The sequence below is a fragment of the Zingiber officinale genome, chromosome 2A, assembly GCF_018446385.1.
Source record: "Zingiber officinale cultivar Zhangliang chromosome 2A, Zo_v1.1, whole genome shotgun sequence".
Lineage (NCBI taxonomy): Eukaryota > Viridiplantae > Streptophyta > Magnoliopsida > Zingiberales > Zingiberaceae > Zingiber > Zingiber officinale.
This window is the reverse complement of record NC_055988.1, coordinates 6,284,714-6,300,758: the sequence shown is the minus strand read 5'-3', so window position 1 is coordinate 6,300,758 and position 16,045 is coordinate 6,284,714. Positions and strand designations below refer to the sequence as shown.

At 35.0% G+C, this 16,045-nt stretch overlaps 2 protein-coding genes across 2 annotated transcripts in view; one reads left to right on the top strand and one right to left on the bottom strand.

Moving 5' to 3' along the window:
* The window catches only part of LOC122043512 (protein PAT1 homolog 1-like), a 26,089-nt gene extending 22,138 nt beyond the window's left edge, over positions 1–3,951 (top strand). Inside the window, exons 2-5 of the mRNA XM_042604144.1 lie at positions 7–23; positions 1,008–1,064; positions 1,602–1,671; positions 1,821–3,951. Coding sequence (XP_042460078.1) covers positions 7–23; positions 1,008–1,064; positions 1,602–1,671; positions 1,821–3,871 — 2,195 coding nt within the window. The 3' untranslated portion in view covers positions 3,872–3,951. The remainder of the gene's footprint in view (positions 1–6; positions 24–1,007; positions 1,065–1,601; positions 1,672–1,820) is intronic.
* A 1,624-nt stretch (positions 3,952–5,575) lies between these two features.
* Positions 5,576–14,994, bottom strand: LOC122040630 (DEAD-box ATP-dependent RNA helicase 9-like). The gene is made up of 7 exons (XM_042600016.1): positions 14,462–14,994; positions 11,397–11,524; positions 10,830–11,238; positions 10,195–10,293; positions 9,869–10,093; positions 6,940–7,101; positions 5,576–6,461 (listed from the first exon to the last, which is right to left on the bottom strand). Exons 1-7 carry the CDS (start codon positions 14,870–14,872, stop codon positions 5,928–5,930), a joined length of 1,968 nt encoding a protein of 655 aa, XP_042455950.1. The 5' UTR covers positions 14,873–14,994; the 3' UTR covers positions 5,576–5,927.
* Between the last annotated feature and the right edge of the window lie 1,051 nt (positions 14,995–16,045).

Genomic DNA, 16,045 nt, shown 5'->3' with positions numbered 1-16,045 from the left:
CTGGAGCACAAAATGCAAATGAGGTACCTCAGTGCAATAGAACTCTACATTGTTCATACTTGTGTCACTGGAGTGTAAAATATTCTTTCTTCAGTAAATTGAACTTCTTTCTTCTCTACTCTTGCCACTGAAAGACAAACCTCAACATCTTTTTAACAAAATATATAGTTATTTATTTTACTACAACCAAAAACCTAATAGTCTTTGATGTTCACTTTCTCGTGCATGCATATTAATTGATTTTTGACAGTACAATTAACAAACATGTCAAAAAGAATCTGATACCTGCAAGGACCAAATGTAGCTATCAATTTGCTTAACATGTCTATGAAGATTGAATTGGCACATTGATTTTGAACTATTTGATGAACGAGTGATGTTCCACAAACATGCACTCTTTTTCTTTTACATAATAATTTATTTCATGGTGTTTTCTTTTCCATTGGATTGTGTTGATTTCTCATAATCTTGCTGGTTTTGAAAAGGGAATGAATTTCTTTGCATGCAAGGGCTCTTGTGCAGTTGTGCTTCTTGTGTGGCATGTTTTTTGGCAACAACTCCGAATCATCTTTTGGTATGGTATGATAATATCACCATACACGATATTGCAGCTGCCAAATTACAATGTAGTGGGACATTTACATAGATTTGCCACCTTGAGTTTTAACTCAAGTTCAGCATAGACAATGCTTTTCTGTGTGATAGATTTCTATAGGACTAACTTTCCATACTTTTTCACTTATATTACAAAAACCATGAGAAGCCATGATAGTCTCGACTGAGAGTCTGCTATAAAACATACTTTCTGCACTTCTTGATTTACTTAGGATCAAATCTTATGATTCTTGTATCCATAGCTATATTAAACTTCACTTTAGTTCCCATGTCAACTCTTTCCTACATGTGGAAGATTCCCTTTTTGTCATTGAAAATTATTTAATCAAATATTTGGTTTAATCATTTTCCAAGTGAAAATTCTCATTGTTGGCCTTTTGTTCTATATGCAGGTTGAAGGGTTAGCTTATTTATCTGATAGCGATGACCTTGCGAGCACTTTTGCAAAGGTTGGTTTACCTATCATAATTTTTTTGCATTTCCTAGTTGTTTAATTGATGCATTTGTAAGATCATCAGGATAACCTATTGCTTACTGAAAATGTGTTTATAAAGAAATAGGAGATTTGTTTTACTTTTTTCCCCCCTCCAAAACGACAGATAAAGAGTTAAAGTAAGATGTTCAGTTATCCGATAATGAATACTTGCAATTAGATTGACATGCTCAGCCATTCATTTTGTCATAAACACCATCCTGGTAGCTTAAGTGGCAAATCCAGAGACACCGGCCAAATACTACATTTTTCAGTAATGTATGATGATCATTGTATCACATTCTCCTTAGAATTGCATCCATTGGCTCATATTTTGCATTGAGCAAATCCTGTTTTATAGGTGCTCCTTGTGGATTTAGTGCATCTTTCATTAAATTTAGTATTATTTTTAGTTGCTATTTGAATAGTGTAAGCTAGCCCTTTGTCATGATTTTGTTCATGACTGTTATTCTCTATTTACTTGCTAATCGATATTTTGCAATTTTTACAACAGTTAAACAGAGTGGTCAGTGGTCCAAGGACTCCTGGAGTTATTGGTGATAGAGGATCTTTTTCTAGAGAAAGTAAGTAGTTTCTCATTTCGCCTCAGTTGTTTCTTAGTGTCGGCTTAAGTTCATGATCCATTCGTTCTCCTTCATACGGAAAAAGTTTTGCATCTCTGTGGCTTTATCAACAATATTGTTGGTACTTGATCCCCTTTTTTGGGTTGTAGGTTCTTCTACTGCAGACTGGACACAGGATGAAGACTATTTAAACTGGATTGATCAGCGAATATTAGATGCTGAAAATGTTCAGGAAGGCAAGAGATGGCGGTCACAACCACGGCCGCCATCGTCTCAGCTTTCTTTATCAAAACCATTGTACAGAGCTTCATCAGATCCTCAGCAGCCACATTATCAACAAACCTTTCAGCCGCAGCAGAGGCAGCAATACGCTCAGGAATCAACCCCTTCAGCCAGCTCACTTTTCACTTCCTATGATCCTCATGGCGAACCATCTCAGTCGTTCTCAAATCTTACAAAGCATTTAAGCATTCCCTCTGCTAATACTGGAGTACACTTCCTTGGCCCGACTCTTGCCTCCTACACTGATCCTCAGCAACTCTTGGGAAGATCGGTTTGTGGATTGCACTATGCTCATGACATTGCCCGCGGAGTAGCTCATAATCCTACTACGAGCAGTTGGGCAAGGGACTATTTGCTGAATCATACTGGTCTATTTTCGGGTGACGATATGTCTCCTAACATGCTTCGGCATCAATTGTCTCTGCCGAGCAATTTGGTAGCTTCACAGATATTATTGCAGCATCAACAACATAGATTGTCACAACTCCAGCCATACCATCTCTGTTTCTCTCACTCGCAGGCTAATTTGTTTCACTCTCATGGTTCCCCTTCGCAAATGAGGAACAAGCTTGATCTAGATATTGGCGTGCCTGGTTCAAGAGACAATAGACACAGAGCATCACAAAAAGGAAAGCACCATTTTCAATTTTCACATGAGTCTTCTGATACTGGAAACATGAAGGTCGATAACAGGCGGCCACAGATTAGATCAAAGTACATGACATCTGAAGAAATAGAAAGCATTTTGAAGATGCAAAATGCAGCAAGCCGCAACAACGATCCATACACAACTGATTATTACCACCAGGCTTGTCTTGCAAAGAAATCAACTGGAAGGCCGAAATGCAATTTTTGTCCAAGAAGCCTAAAAGATTTGCCTTCTCGATCGCGTGGCAGTAGTGAATCACATGCTCATCTTCAGGTTGATGCAGTCAGGGAGGTTCCACTCTCTTCAGTTCACCGACCTCATCCTCTTCTTGAAGTTGACATGCCTTCCTCGAAGTCTTCCATGAAATCCCTGGAGCAGGAGCCACTTGTAGCTGCTAGAATCACCATTGAAGATGGTATCTCCCTTCTCCTTGATGTAGATGATATCGATCGGCTTTTACAGTTCAATCCTCCACAAGATGGCGGTCTACAACTGCGGCGGAGGAGGCAGATTTCTCTGGATGGACTTGCAGCAATACTTAATCTTGTTGATCCACTGGGACCTAGTGGAGCTGGTTATTCTGGTCTCAATCCAAAGGATGACAGTGTCTTACTTCGCATAATCTCTCTTGCCAAGGGCCGGAAACTCATATCACGTTATCTTCAACTTCTCGACCCCAGAAGTAACCTCGCGCGAGTAGTCTGCATGGTTGTTTTCCGGCACTTGAGATTCATATTCGGTGGGCGGTCGTCCGACTCCAGTTCATCAGAGACAATAGAAAATCTAGCACAGACTGTTTCCTTATGTGTGCACAATATGGACTTAAGTGCACTCAGCGCTTGCCTTGCTGCCGCGGTCTGTTCAACTGAACAACCGCCTCTTCGCCCGATTGGAAGCGCATCCGGTGACGGAGCCACCATCGTCGTGAAATCTGTTCTTGACCGGGCAACTCATCTTCTGTCGGACCGTCAAGCTGCAGGCTCTTACAGCATATCCAAGTGGAATTTTTGGCGGGAATCATTCGACGCTTTCTTCAGGCTTCTGACCGAGTACTGCCGGCGTAAATACGACAACATTCAGCAAATGTTACTCGACGAGGCATCAAAAGATGCCATCCCTGTCTCTGAGGCAACTATAGCAATGAGGAGGGAGATGCCTGTCGATCTGTTACGGTCGAGCCTTCCTCATACGAGTGAGCACCAGCAGAAGGATTTGATCGAGTTTGCTGAGAAATTGATGCCTGTTATGGCTTTTAGAGATCTTCAATGATCTGAACGATGTACAAATCCAAGTGTCCAAGCTGTCTGACTAATTCACTTCTAATTCATCAATTTGGTAAATATTAAATATCACGAATAAATTTGCCTATTCATGAGCTTTCTAGGGTATCTAGTATTAATTTTTTTTTTAAAAAAAAAGAATATAATATTTAAGCTAAAGAGAGTAAACCTTTGATGAGTCATGATGGACGTCTTTAAAATAACCACCTACCTAAGAAAAAGCTTCAACAAAAACAATCAATCTAGGGAACCGAAGACTAAGATGACATTTGATTTTCTCCTAAGAATCAGAATGAGAATGAACATCATAGTATTGTGGAATGAGAATAAGTATAAGTTTGGATATCATTCTTAAAAATAATATTTAATTAGTTGAATATTTTCAATCAGAATGAACTTAAATTTTCTTTTTTACTCTTAGAAAAAAATAAGAGAAAATATTAAATAAAAGATAAAGTTGAATATAAGAGAAACATATGATGAGAGAGAAAGCGTGATGAGAGAGAAAATATGATGAAAAAAAATAAAAAGAGGAAAAGTGTAATGAGAGAAAATGAGGAGAGAGAATGTGATAGGAGAGATTGAGAAGAGAAAAAGTATGATGAGAGAAAAGGTGTGTTGAGAGAGAAAGAGTGATGGGAAAAAATGAAGAGAGAGAAAGTGTGATAAGAGAAAATGAGAGATTGAGAAAAGAAAGTATGATGAGAAAATGTAATGAGAGAGAAAGTGTGATGGGAAAAAATGAAGGGAGACAAAGTGTGATGAGAGAAAATGAGAAGAGAGTGTGTGATGGAAGAGAATGAAAAGAGAGAAAATGTTATGAGAGAAAATATGAAGAGAGAGTATGGTAAGAGAGAAAGTATGATGAGAGAGAAAGTATTATGAAAAATTGAAAAGAGAATGAAGAGAGAGAAAATGATGAGAAAATGTGTGTGATGAGAGAAAATGAGGAAAGAGGGAGTGATGGAAGAGAATAAAGAGAGAAAATATGATGAGATAAAATATGGAGGGAGAGTATGGTCAGAGATATTGAAGAGAAACAATGATGAGAGAAAGTATAATGAAAAAATAAAAAAAATGAAGAGAAAAAATAATAAGAATGTGTGTGATAAAAGAGAATGCAGAAAAAAAATGATAGTGAATGTGTGATGAGAGAGAAAATATGTTAAGAAAGAAAATATGATGAGAGAATCAGAAGAGAAAAAGTATGATGAAAAAACAAGAAAAGGGAGTGAAATGGAAAAAAAATTAAACAAATATACTAAAGATATTTTTGTCTAAAACTTAATTTTTATTTTTATTCCATCAAAATCCAAAGAAAGGGATGAATTTCATCCATACCCAAATTTTTAAATTTCATTCCAAAATCTTTATTCCATTCCCATCAACTAAACATAAAATTTGAAAATAAATCCATTCTCTCATTCCCAAATCTCTAAATCAAACGCCGCCTAAATCTTGATCTAACATATCCATGTGTAAATAATATATTACTGTGTGAGAACCCCATGAACATCTAGTATTATTTTTATTATTATTATTTCACTTCCTTTAATCTAAATACTATATCCTAAAACAATTAAAGATGCTTACTAAAATAAAATAGGACACAACAGAGAGCACTTTCTTTCCATAATCCAATAAACATATTATGATATCAGAGTATTTGTTGTGTTTCTTCTGATTTGTTCTACAAAACTTGAATTTGAGAGTAGATACTGCATGGCACTTACCTGATAAAAAGAAACCTAAATCACCATCAACCTACAGATGTTTGAGTCAAAGAAACATTATTTAACATACTTTTACGATTATATATCTTCGTTCAACCAAGCACAAGGCAGTGGCAATCCTTTCGAAGAACCTATTGCAGCAGTACAGGCACTGCAAAATGAATCGAAAGTGGAATTCCAGACTTGAACAAACCCTTTAAGTTGAAGATTAGATGCGATAGCTAGTGCAACTTGTGTCACTAAGTACTGGGGAGAAGAATGAATCCGTGACAAGTTGATCCCATGAGTAACAAAGATAGTGTTACTGCTGACCTAATCAGAACTCATGAAAGACCTTCCGGGCCAACCACTGTCGCTGTCATCCTTCTTTGAGCCTCCACCAAAGCTGCCAAAGCTGCCAGGTCGAGCAGATCCAGAACTGCCGAAGCGCCCTGAACCAGAGCTGCCGCCGCCAAAACCACCAGAACGGCCAAAACTTGAACCACCGGAGTCCTCGAAATTGCTAGAGCGCCTTGAGCCAGAGTCACTGGAACCTCCAAATCGACCGAAACTGGAGCCACCAAAGCCCCCAAAACTGCCAGAGCGTCCCGAACCAGAGTCGCCAAAACCTCCAGATCGACCAAAACTGGAACCACCAAAGGAACCAAAACGGTCTGATCCCGAGTCATCAAAACTGTCTGAACGTCCACCAGAACCACGGGAACGACCATAAGAACCACCAGTGCTTCCGCCACGACCAAAGCCTGAACCACCCATCCGACCACCACCACCTCCATAAGAATCAAAACGTCCACCGCCCATGCTTCTGAAGTCTTCTCCCGCACCCTCAACTGTAATTCTTGGAAGCTGAAATTAAAAAAAACCAAAAATGGATGAAGTCACGATAACTAAACAAAACAAATTTAAGCACAAAGACATTTAGGGCCTTAACTCCAAACACACACAAAAAAAAACAAAAATAGGCAGAGGTATTCATAAGTAGCTATCAAGATACTAACTAGATGCAATAAGCATTGAAAATACATTGTGCTACAAGCAAAGAAAAAGAGGGGAAGGTAAAGAAGAGAAGCAATTCACAACCATACTGAATTGTGTGTCCCTAAAAAACCAGGAAGAAAGCCCCAAGGAAAAGAACAAAAGAAAATAGGCAATATTAAATTTTAAAAAAAAAGCTACAATGGGTCTAAAGACTAACACAAAAGTATACTTCTTTTCAAGATTTTCCTCTATGTTTTAACCTTAACAAAATTAATCATGATTCTTAATATTTGTACATAGGAAATTTCAAATAAGTTTAAAGATCAGAGTGCAAGTAATAACATACCTCAACAAACCTGCACCCAATCTCTTGTTCAACACCTCTAACTAGACGATTTTGCTCATTCGTGTGTATGAGAATTGCACTGCCTTTTTTGCCTGCTCGCCCAGTTCGACCAGATCTATGAACAAATAACTCAGTTGTGTTTGGCATCTCATAGTGTATCACCTAACCAAAGAAAAAAAACAACAAATCAAGAAAAATTTTAGTATGCTTCTCCATAATCAAATACACTACAAAAGTAAAAAAAAAAAAACAACTAGACTAAGGGAAGAGAAAGAAGAATTGTCATCACCAAGCCATGTAAAGAATCCACCAATTGAAACTCTATATGACGCTATATAATTACTTATTCAAACAAATCACTTTTATTACTACTAGCCTTTTCCTTATAAAATTCATCAGCATCCTTTGAACATTTCCATGGTAATTCAATTTATTTTCTCACATTTTATCATCAACTGGGGCTATACCTATTTACTTCTGAATAATAGTATAGTAGCAGTATGTTTTATTTTATCTTTCACAATAATTACACACATCATCTTATATTCTCATCTCTATTGCATTAGCTTTTTTGTCTTTCCTAATTGCTTAACACTTTAATCTATAAATAAGATGACATGGATCAACTGTGTCTGTGGAAAGGGTCCTAGCCATTACAAAATTATGTGGAGTACAGGACGAAGGAAGAAAGAGAAACTGTGGCCTCACTCTCAGAGGTAGCCATCACAATCAGATGAATTCCACTAGTAACAGTGGGAAAGAACACTAGGCACACATTATTTAAGATACTAAATCAATTTAGCAATACAATGATATGAGCAATTATAAAATCAAAGATCAATGATCAGCAATATTGTAGTAGATAAATCGCACAAACATCTGGAATATCATAAACAAAAATAACACAATATGAAGAGATATATCAAACTTATTAGCCTATGTATGACATTCCTGAAGATGTTCCCTCTAGCAACCATACTATCATCTTCATGCAGCTGTAAAGCAATATAATTAATATTATTAAAATTAATGAAAAATATTATTTATTCCTAAAATTTCAGCTTACACCTTCCACTCTAAAAGATTTTAGCTATTCTTAGAATCAACTGGTCATTTTTGAACAATGCCCATAACATCTTTTTTCCTCACTTTATCATTATTAGAACTACATCAAATTTATCTTAAATGTTACTATTTTATTTTAACTTTTATGGTATCTCCACATATTCATCTTAACACTCTCATCTCTACTCATTTGACTTTTTGTATGTATTGTTTTCTATCCAATCACCACTCTCGTCCATAAGGCACATAGTATGACAATTTTATAAAATTTTCCATCTAGAAAGGATATAACAATCATGCATGATTCCAAAAGCTCTCCTCCATTTAGACCAATCATCTTAATCCAAGTAATTATCTCTTAATCAATACCCTCTTAATGCTGAATAATATATGTCCTAACCAAGATACCTAAACAATTTAAGAATACAAGGATTACATGTCCATTCATCATTAATTATTTCATAAATGCTTTTCTTAAATTGCATTTCATATATTTAATTTTTATTCTACAACAACACCAATCAAGCCTTTATTCCACTAAGTGGAATTGGCTATATGGATACTCCTATGCCATTGGGTTTGGATCCATACATAATATTTGCCTATGTTTTTATTCTACTTATATTAAAATCAGATAATGCAAGCTTCAAATTTAATGGAATTGTCTCATTAAATAACACATAATTTTGTTGCAAATAACATCCACCAAGGAGGCTTATCTTCAGCATAATTAGCTAACTCATCTAGTATTAATATGAAAAGGTAGGAGCTTAAAACTGTCCCTTGAAGTAAAACTATAACTATAGAAAGATATGTCACACTCCCAGAAACTTTTAACACCAAGAATGACAATATCCCAATAACATCTATGGCATTAATAAACAATAAGATAATTCTTTTCTCCTCAAAGATCCCCCACAATAGTTGTTTACAAATTTAAGCATATTTTTAAATAAATAAATTCCTATGCAAATCCTTTCTATATTTTTCCATTATCAAATAAATAGATATTGTAGTTGATCTTCAGATGATATAATTAAATTGATTTTCAGAAATTAATTCAAATCACTCATTTTACTCTTTCCTAGGATTTCATAAATAGATACTAAAAACTATTCTTCAGATGTCTTCTTAATTCACAAAATTTTAGCAAACAATTCAATTATCTAAATTATTCCTAGACACTTTACTCTAAACGGCAATAGGTATATCATCTAGCCCCACAATTTTACATGCCTTTATTTTATTTACAACTTATTTAACCTCACTTGATTACTATAAAGAACAAATTTATAATTCCATCTTCAGAACCTTTTAGTCTCCAAAATCAAATTATTTGTAAAGTTTTCATTACATAGTTTATAAGAATAATTATCCTTAGTTGCATTAAAATCAATGAGAACCTTTTTATGCATCTACCATTGCCTAAGTCTCTACATTTCCTTTCTGTAGCTTTTGCAATTCAATTAATATCCTTCTCCAAACTTTTAATTCCTAAACTATCACAGAACTTTTACTATACTTTAAACTTTTGCAATTTTAATAATTTTTTATCACCTTGAATTTAGCTATTCCATAGATATTTAAATTATCATTATTTCTGAAAGTCTGCATGTCTTAAACTATGACTTCTTTAACCTAAATAGCTTATGAAGCCACCAACTCTTCTTATATGCTTTAGCTCTACCTCTAGACTATCCAAGAACAGGTCTAGTGGCCTTATTGTGAAGACAGTTTGTGGGACATGTTCTCATGGTATGGAAAATCTAACATATGCAAAAATTTCAAGAAGATCAAACATTAGGGAATGGGCATGCTTTCTTAATAAGAGCATAGTAACATGCGAACAAGAAAAAGTGCAGACCAAATCAACATTTGGTATATCCAAACCACGAGCAGCAACGTCAGTAGCAATCAGAATATTAAAGCGACCATCACGAAATCCAGCTAGTGTCCTTTCTCTCTGATTTTGTGCAATATCACCGTGGAGCGCCTCACAAGGGAGGCTCCGCCCCATACCATAAGCTAACCTATCTGCATCACGTTTTGTTTGAGTGAATACTATGCATTTACCTCCTTTTGCATGTTCCTACAAGGAAATCAAGATGTTATTTACAATTGAACCAAAATAATTCAAATACTAATTAAACTTTAAATGTAGCAATATTGATAAGTTGATTTATAGCTTACTTTAATTAGTGGGACAAGAATTGATGATTTTGAATAATTATCCGTAACAATAGAATAGAGTGTTATTCCTTCTGCTAACTTCTGATCAGAGTCACCAACCTACAGATAAAAAATATACCAAATGAAACATTTTATGTCAATACAACTAAAAGCAATATAAATCATAGTTATAAAATCCAGCAGACATTTTGCTATATTTTAGACATAAAAAATGCTGCAGACAAACTGGGTCATTCTTGTATTTGATGATAAGGGGATATCCCAACTACCAGCCTCTCTCTAAAGCATCCTATAGTAAACTTAGCTTGTACTATCATAAATTTCTATAACAGCCTACTTCTATGAAATATTTAGATTGCTTTGAGGTCATTTAGGATGCATTTCATTCAAATTTCACTTCTTTAAGAGACCTCTAACTTCGTGCAGACCCTTCAAACAAAAATAGTGTCAGAAATTTACTTGTACAGAAAATTAGAATAAAGACCATAAACATGCAAAAGAAGACGAACCTGGATGCACCTACAAAGGTATTCATACTAGTCAAAAGAGAGACAAATATTGATATTGCCTCAAAGAAAATCAACTAACAACCAAAAAGAATACATCTTGATTTGTAGTTGAACTGTTAAACTCACAAGGTCAATGTTAACAGGATTGTTTAGAAACTTTTGTGTGAGTTTCCGAATCCAAGGGGGCATAGTTGCAGAGAACATCAAAGTTTGATGCTTTGATGGCATCCTTTCCAAAATTTTCTCAACATCTTCAGCAAATCCAACATTAAGCATTTGGTCAGCTTCATCAAGTACAACAAATTGAATCTCTGACAAATTCAAGGCGCCTCTATTCAGCAAATCAATAACTCGTCCAGGAGTGCCCACTACAGCATCAACACCATAATTAAGTGCTTTCATCTGTTGGTTAATTGGAGAGCCTCCATAGACACACAGTGTGTCCAAAGTGGAAGATTCTCGAAACTCTTTCTCAACTTGTCGAGCAAGCTCTCTGGTTGGTGCAAGCACTATGGCCAAAGGGTTTCTTCCACGACTACAAAAATAGAACACAACATAGAATCAGACATGGCAGTAGAAGTAGTGATGTTTGTAAAATCAGGGAAAAAAATCAGATCACATATGCAATAAAATATTTGCATGCATAGAACCATGAATAAACTGAGAATCTACCATCTTGGATTATGAACCTACCCATGCTTGGCCTGGAATTGTATAATTTTATCCATGATTGGAATTCCAAAAGCAAGAGTTTTCCCTGTGCCTGTCTTTGCACGGCCAATCATATCTCTCCCTTGCATCGCAGGTTCAAGAACAGCTCTCTAATCAAATATCCAAAGAAAAATATAAAATAGATGTAACAATGGGAACACTGCTCAATTTTAATAGCAAACAAATAAACATGAAAAGTAAGAAAACAAGTAAAATTCTTCAAATAGCAGGAGCAGTATAACTAATAAAATTTTGCATCTTTGTACATGAGCTCAACAAGACATTGGCTGATAGAGCATATTCACACGTATCATGATTTATCAGGCCAAAATTGTTCTATGAAACTCTAGAACCATGTGTCACATAATTTTATTATGATAACAGTTAAAAAGCTACTTTCTTTAATGAATATGTAATTGTCACACTTAATTTTACACAATAGTGTAGAGTACGACCAACATAGATAAATATCATAATTTAGAAAAAATGCTTGGTAAATCGAGGTTCAAGTAATTTCCAAGGCCGGCCCTGAGGCATGTCACCGGGAGCGATGGCCAAGGGCCCCCGATTTTTAGGGGCCCCAAATTTGACATGCATATATAATATATATATTATATATACTTAGATTGTTTTAATAAAAATCTATAAAATATATTTGATTGGATTATTTTAATAAAAGCCCAAAAATATATATATTGTTGAATTGTTTTGATAAAGGTCCAAAAAATATATATATTTTCTATTAAAATTTAAGAAAAAAACTAAAAAAGAAAAGAAAGAAAAAAAAAAAGAAAGGTAAACGATCTTTTTTTTCTCTTTCCAAGATTTTATTTCTGGTACAATTCTTTCTTGATTAATTTATTTATAGAAGTCATAAGACTCTAAAGAGTAAAGAATGAATCTTGAACGTTAATTTCCTCCTTTCTTCTCATTTGAATCTCTTCTAATTTATTAATTTTAGTTTCATCAAGATCATCATTCATCAATATATAAACTTACAACCTAAGTTACCTACTTATCAATATTTTTTCTTATTGTCAATATTCAATATTGATTTTTAAGATTATATTGGAGTCAATATTTTATGATTTTTGTTTACGGATTTGAAAGAGTTTAAATAAATCATCCCAATTTTAATCATCATAGAATAAGTTATATCGATTGCTTCAAGCACAAACTAGCCTTTATTGTTCTTTGACTATTATTTTTACTGCTTGCGTTTGTTTCATTGTTAGCTTTGTTGCTAATTTTGTGTGTTTTATTTTTACACTTGAAATTTGTAATACAAACATGTTTCTAAAAAAATATCAATCTTGGAGTCAAAAAAGAAACAAAAGAAAAAGAGTGGAACAAATTATTAAAACTCACAAAGGTGTTCTTCGTAAGTTTTTTAAAGCTATGAAAATTCAATTGATGAATTGTAAGAAGAAAGTCAAGAAGAACTAAATGATCATGTAACAAATGAGTAGTAATTGAGTAATAAAAAAGAATTAAATAATCATGCAATCAATGAGGGGGGAGAATTGAGAGAAAATGATGAGCATAATCATGCAATGAATGAGCATAAAGAATTGAGAGAGAATGATGATAATGATTTGAATGTAAATGTCTTGACAATTTTATGTATCAAAAATGAGATATTAGAAAATTTTGATTTTGAAAACCTTATTGATGATTTTACTTCTCAAAATGCTAGAAGATATAGGATTTTTAATCATACTTAATTTTTTTTTATTTGTAGGTAACACTTTTTTGGAGAAACTTAGGAAATATATTTCGTATGGTGTTGCATTTTTTTTGAAGAATCTTGAGAAATAAATTTTGTATGTAGTTTACCATATTTTAAATGAAATATATTGATTTTCAAGTTTTTTGATTAAATTATGTTCAAATTGTAAGTTAGTAAATTTTTTTTCCTAAGAAGTCACTTTTCTCTTTTCGCCCAAGGGCCCCCAAAAGTCAGGGCCGGCCCTGGTAATTTCACCAACATATGATTCATCATTTTATGCATAAGTACACAAATTACAATATTTTCTTATCATAAATTCCATCTTGCTCAATTCAAAATATATATACATATTCTAGAATCTAAAAGCATATTTTCCCAAGGTATAAGCTTCTCTTTTCAAATTGGCAAAGCAATTTTTATCTAGATTAATGTAATAGAATCAGAGAGACGTGAATTTAGAAATCATATAATCCTTGAATTTCTCATTTGAATAAATTGTTATAATGAATCTTACTATGCAGCATGCTACAACATATCAAACTTTGTTTTGTTCATTAGAATACACTTATAATAGAATCTTACTATGCAGCATGCTACAACATATCAAACTTTGTTTTGTTTATTAGAATACACTTATAATAATCCTTGGTTTACTAATTAAGCTAGTAAAATACTGTATATTAGTATTAAAACTAGTGTTCACATGTCAGACAAAATAACACTAGACATTTAATAATATATTTACCTTGCGCAAAGTAAACTGTATTGTACAATATTCCACAAAATACGAGTAAGAAGGGTTCTTTCAAAATAAAAATACATTAACCACAAAAAAAAGGTTCTATTCGACAAAATATCATTGTGTGAGATGAATGGTAACAAAACCACATATTAATTAAATAAGCATCTCATGACATCAATAAAGAACTATGACAAAAATAGTGCATTGATATGATAGTAAGACACAAAAATAAAACAGTGTCTTGATTAACGTAGAAAACTAAGTCAAACAAAGGTCGTTTCAGAAAATTAATTTTGCAAATTCAAAAGCTCTCAATGCCCACTTTACATATCAGGGTTTAAGAACCAATCTTTTTTTTTTTTGCTAAATTAGGCTTTTCTCATCCAGGCATGGGCTGAATCATGGAAATTTTGAGTACTTCCAGAAAACATTTGACTATACATGAACAAGCCAATAAGTGTAATTAAACAAATGATTAGTCAACCACATTCTACAAGCAAAAAAGAAAAGCAACAAAAAAAGGTACTAGAACGAATCATTAGAAACCACTGTTATTTAAAATGGAAAGCGTGAGACCTGTATAGGGAATAGTGCCGTGATCCCTTTTTTTGCAAGTTGAGAAACGATGTCCTGTGCAATTCCCAGCTTGCTGATCTCCAGCCCTTCCTCCCCACTCTTTGAAGCACTCTTCTCTTTCTTTTCTTCATAATAGTCATCAAAGGCGTACTCAGCACAGGCGATGTCAGTGGCCCTGAAGCCTAGCGAGCGCAACGAATGGAACTCCCTGCGGCCGACATCACAAAAGCCAAACTTTTGAGATCTGCAGCACCCAAATAAGGGGCTTCCGTTTACGATCTCAGAATCCCAGGGAGACCCCGCAGGTTTCGGTGGCTGGACACGGGGCGCCGCCGGGGAGACAAGAGCAGCAAGGGCTCGACGCGACGCTAAGATGGCAGTTGAGCCGGACCTACGTAACAAGAAGCTCATCGCCTTTGATTAAAAACCCTCTCCGAACACGGGAAGATGTCGATGGGAGGCAAGACCGTAGCACAGCGCGACTAGGGTTTTGGTGGGCGAGGACTCGAGGAGGACTCGCAAAACCCTCGCTGTGAGAGCGAATATGAAGAAGCAGAGATATTTATAGGGAAAGGGTTTTAGATCAAGTATGAATGCCAATTCACCAAGCAGAATAATAGTGCATTTCCATTGGCTGCAAGGATTTAGGGTTTAGGCTAAATATTCTGGACCAATGAAATCGAACGTCCGTGTCGCAGCGGGTCGATTTTAGGTTGCCAACCAGATCCGAAATGGTGAAATATTAGACCCGAATCCGACGCCGTGGGACCGGACTTTGCATAGGCGGTCCAAAACAAGCTACGGGCCGTGCCGAAGAGGATCCGTCTGAGAAGCTGGATACTTACTTAAAATAGCAAGATTTGGCTGTAAAAATGTATTTTTGAAATGATTAAAAAAAAATACTTTTTTATATTTCTATTAAAAAACGATCTTCTGTTTTTTTTAATATTATAATAAAATGAAAACATATAAATTCACTTAGCTCTTGTTTACTTGGGTTGACTGTAATGTCCGAAAATTCTCAAATAAATTTTAGAAATATTTTATTATTTTTCTGGAATTTTAGAATATTTTTATGAAATTTTTGGAATAACAGAAATAGCAAAATTAAATAAAAACGTAAAATAGCTTAAGTGGAAATTTAAACCGCGACCTATTAGACCCTATAACTTATAGCATGATTTTAGTAACCAGGTGGGCCCAGCAGAGGTGTGCTGAAAGAAGAGGAGAACAATTATATTTATAATTTAGTTGGGTCGTATTAATCACTTAATATAAATAGGGAATTTAAGTGAGGGTTTATTATTTTTGGATCGGCAACTCTTCCTCACCCTCACCCTCACCCTCACCCTCAATCGCCGCCCTCTCCCTCTTCCTCACCCTCTCGGCACACCAAGTCCCAAGGGACCTAGGGTTCCATTCCTAGGGTCGTAGGAGCATCTTCCGGCGACGACTCTAGTACGAGGACGCTCATCTCCGCGAGAAGAACGTGTAGACATAAGAAGATCGTCGAGGAGATCTTCTTCTTCGAAAACCTAGCGATCAGAACTGTAAGAAACCTAGCGCAGGAAGTAAGTAACCCCT

Excerpts from the sequence above, each read along its gene's own strand:
- LOC122040630 (XM_042600016.1), bottom strand. The coding sequence starts at position 14,872 with ATGAGCTTCTTGTTACGTAGGTCCGGCTCAACTGCCATCTTAGCGTCG. Across the intron at positions 11,239-11,396 it reads CAATTCCAGGCCAAGCATGG|TCGTGGAAGAAACCCTTTGG; the intron begins GTAGGTTCATAA and ends CTATTTTTGTAG. Across the intron at positions 10,094-10,194 it reads TTCTTGTCCCACTAATTAAA|GAACATGCAAAAGGAGGTAA; the intron begins GTAAGCTATAAA and ends ATTTCCTTGTAG.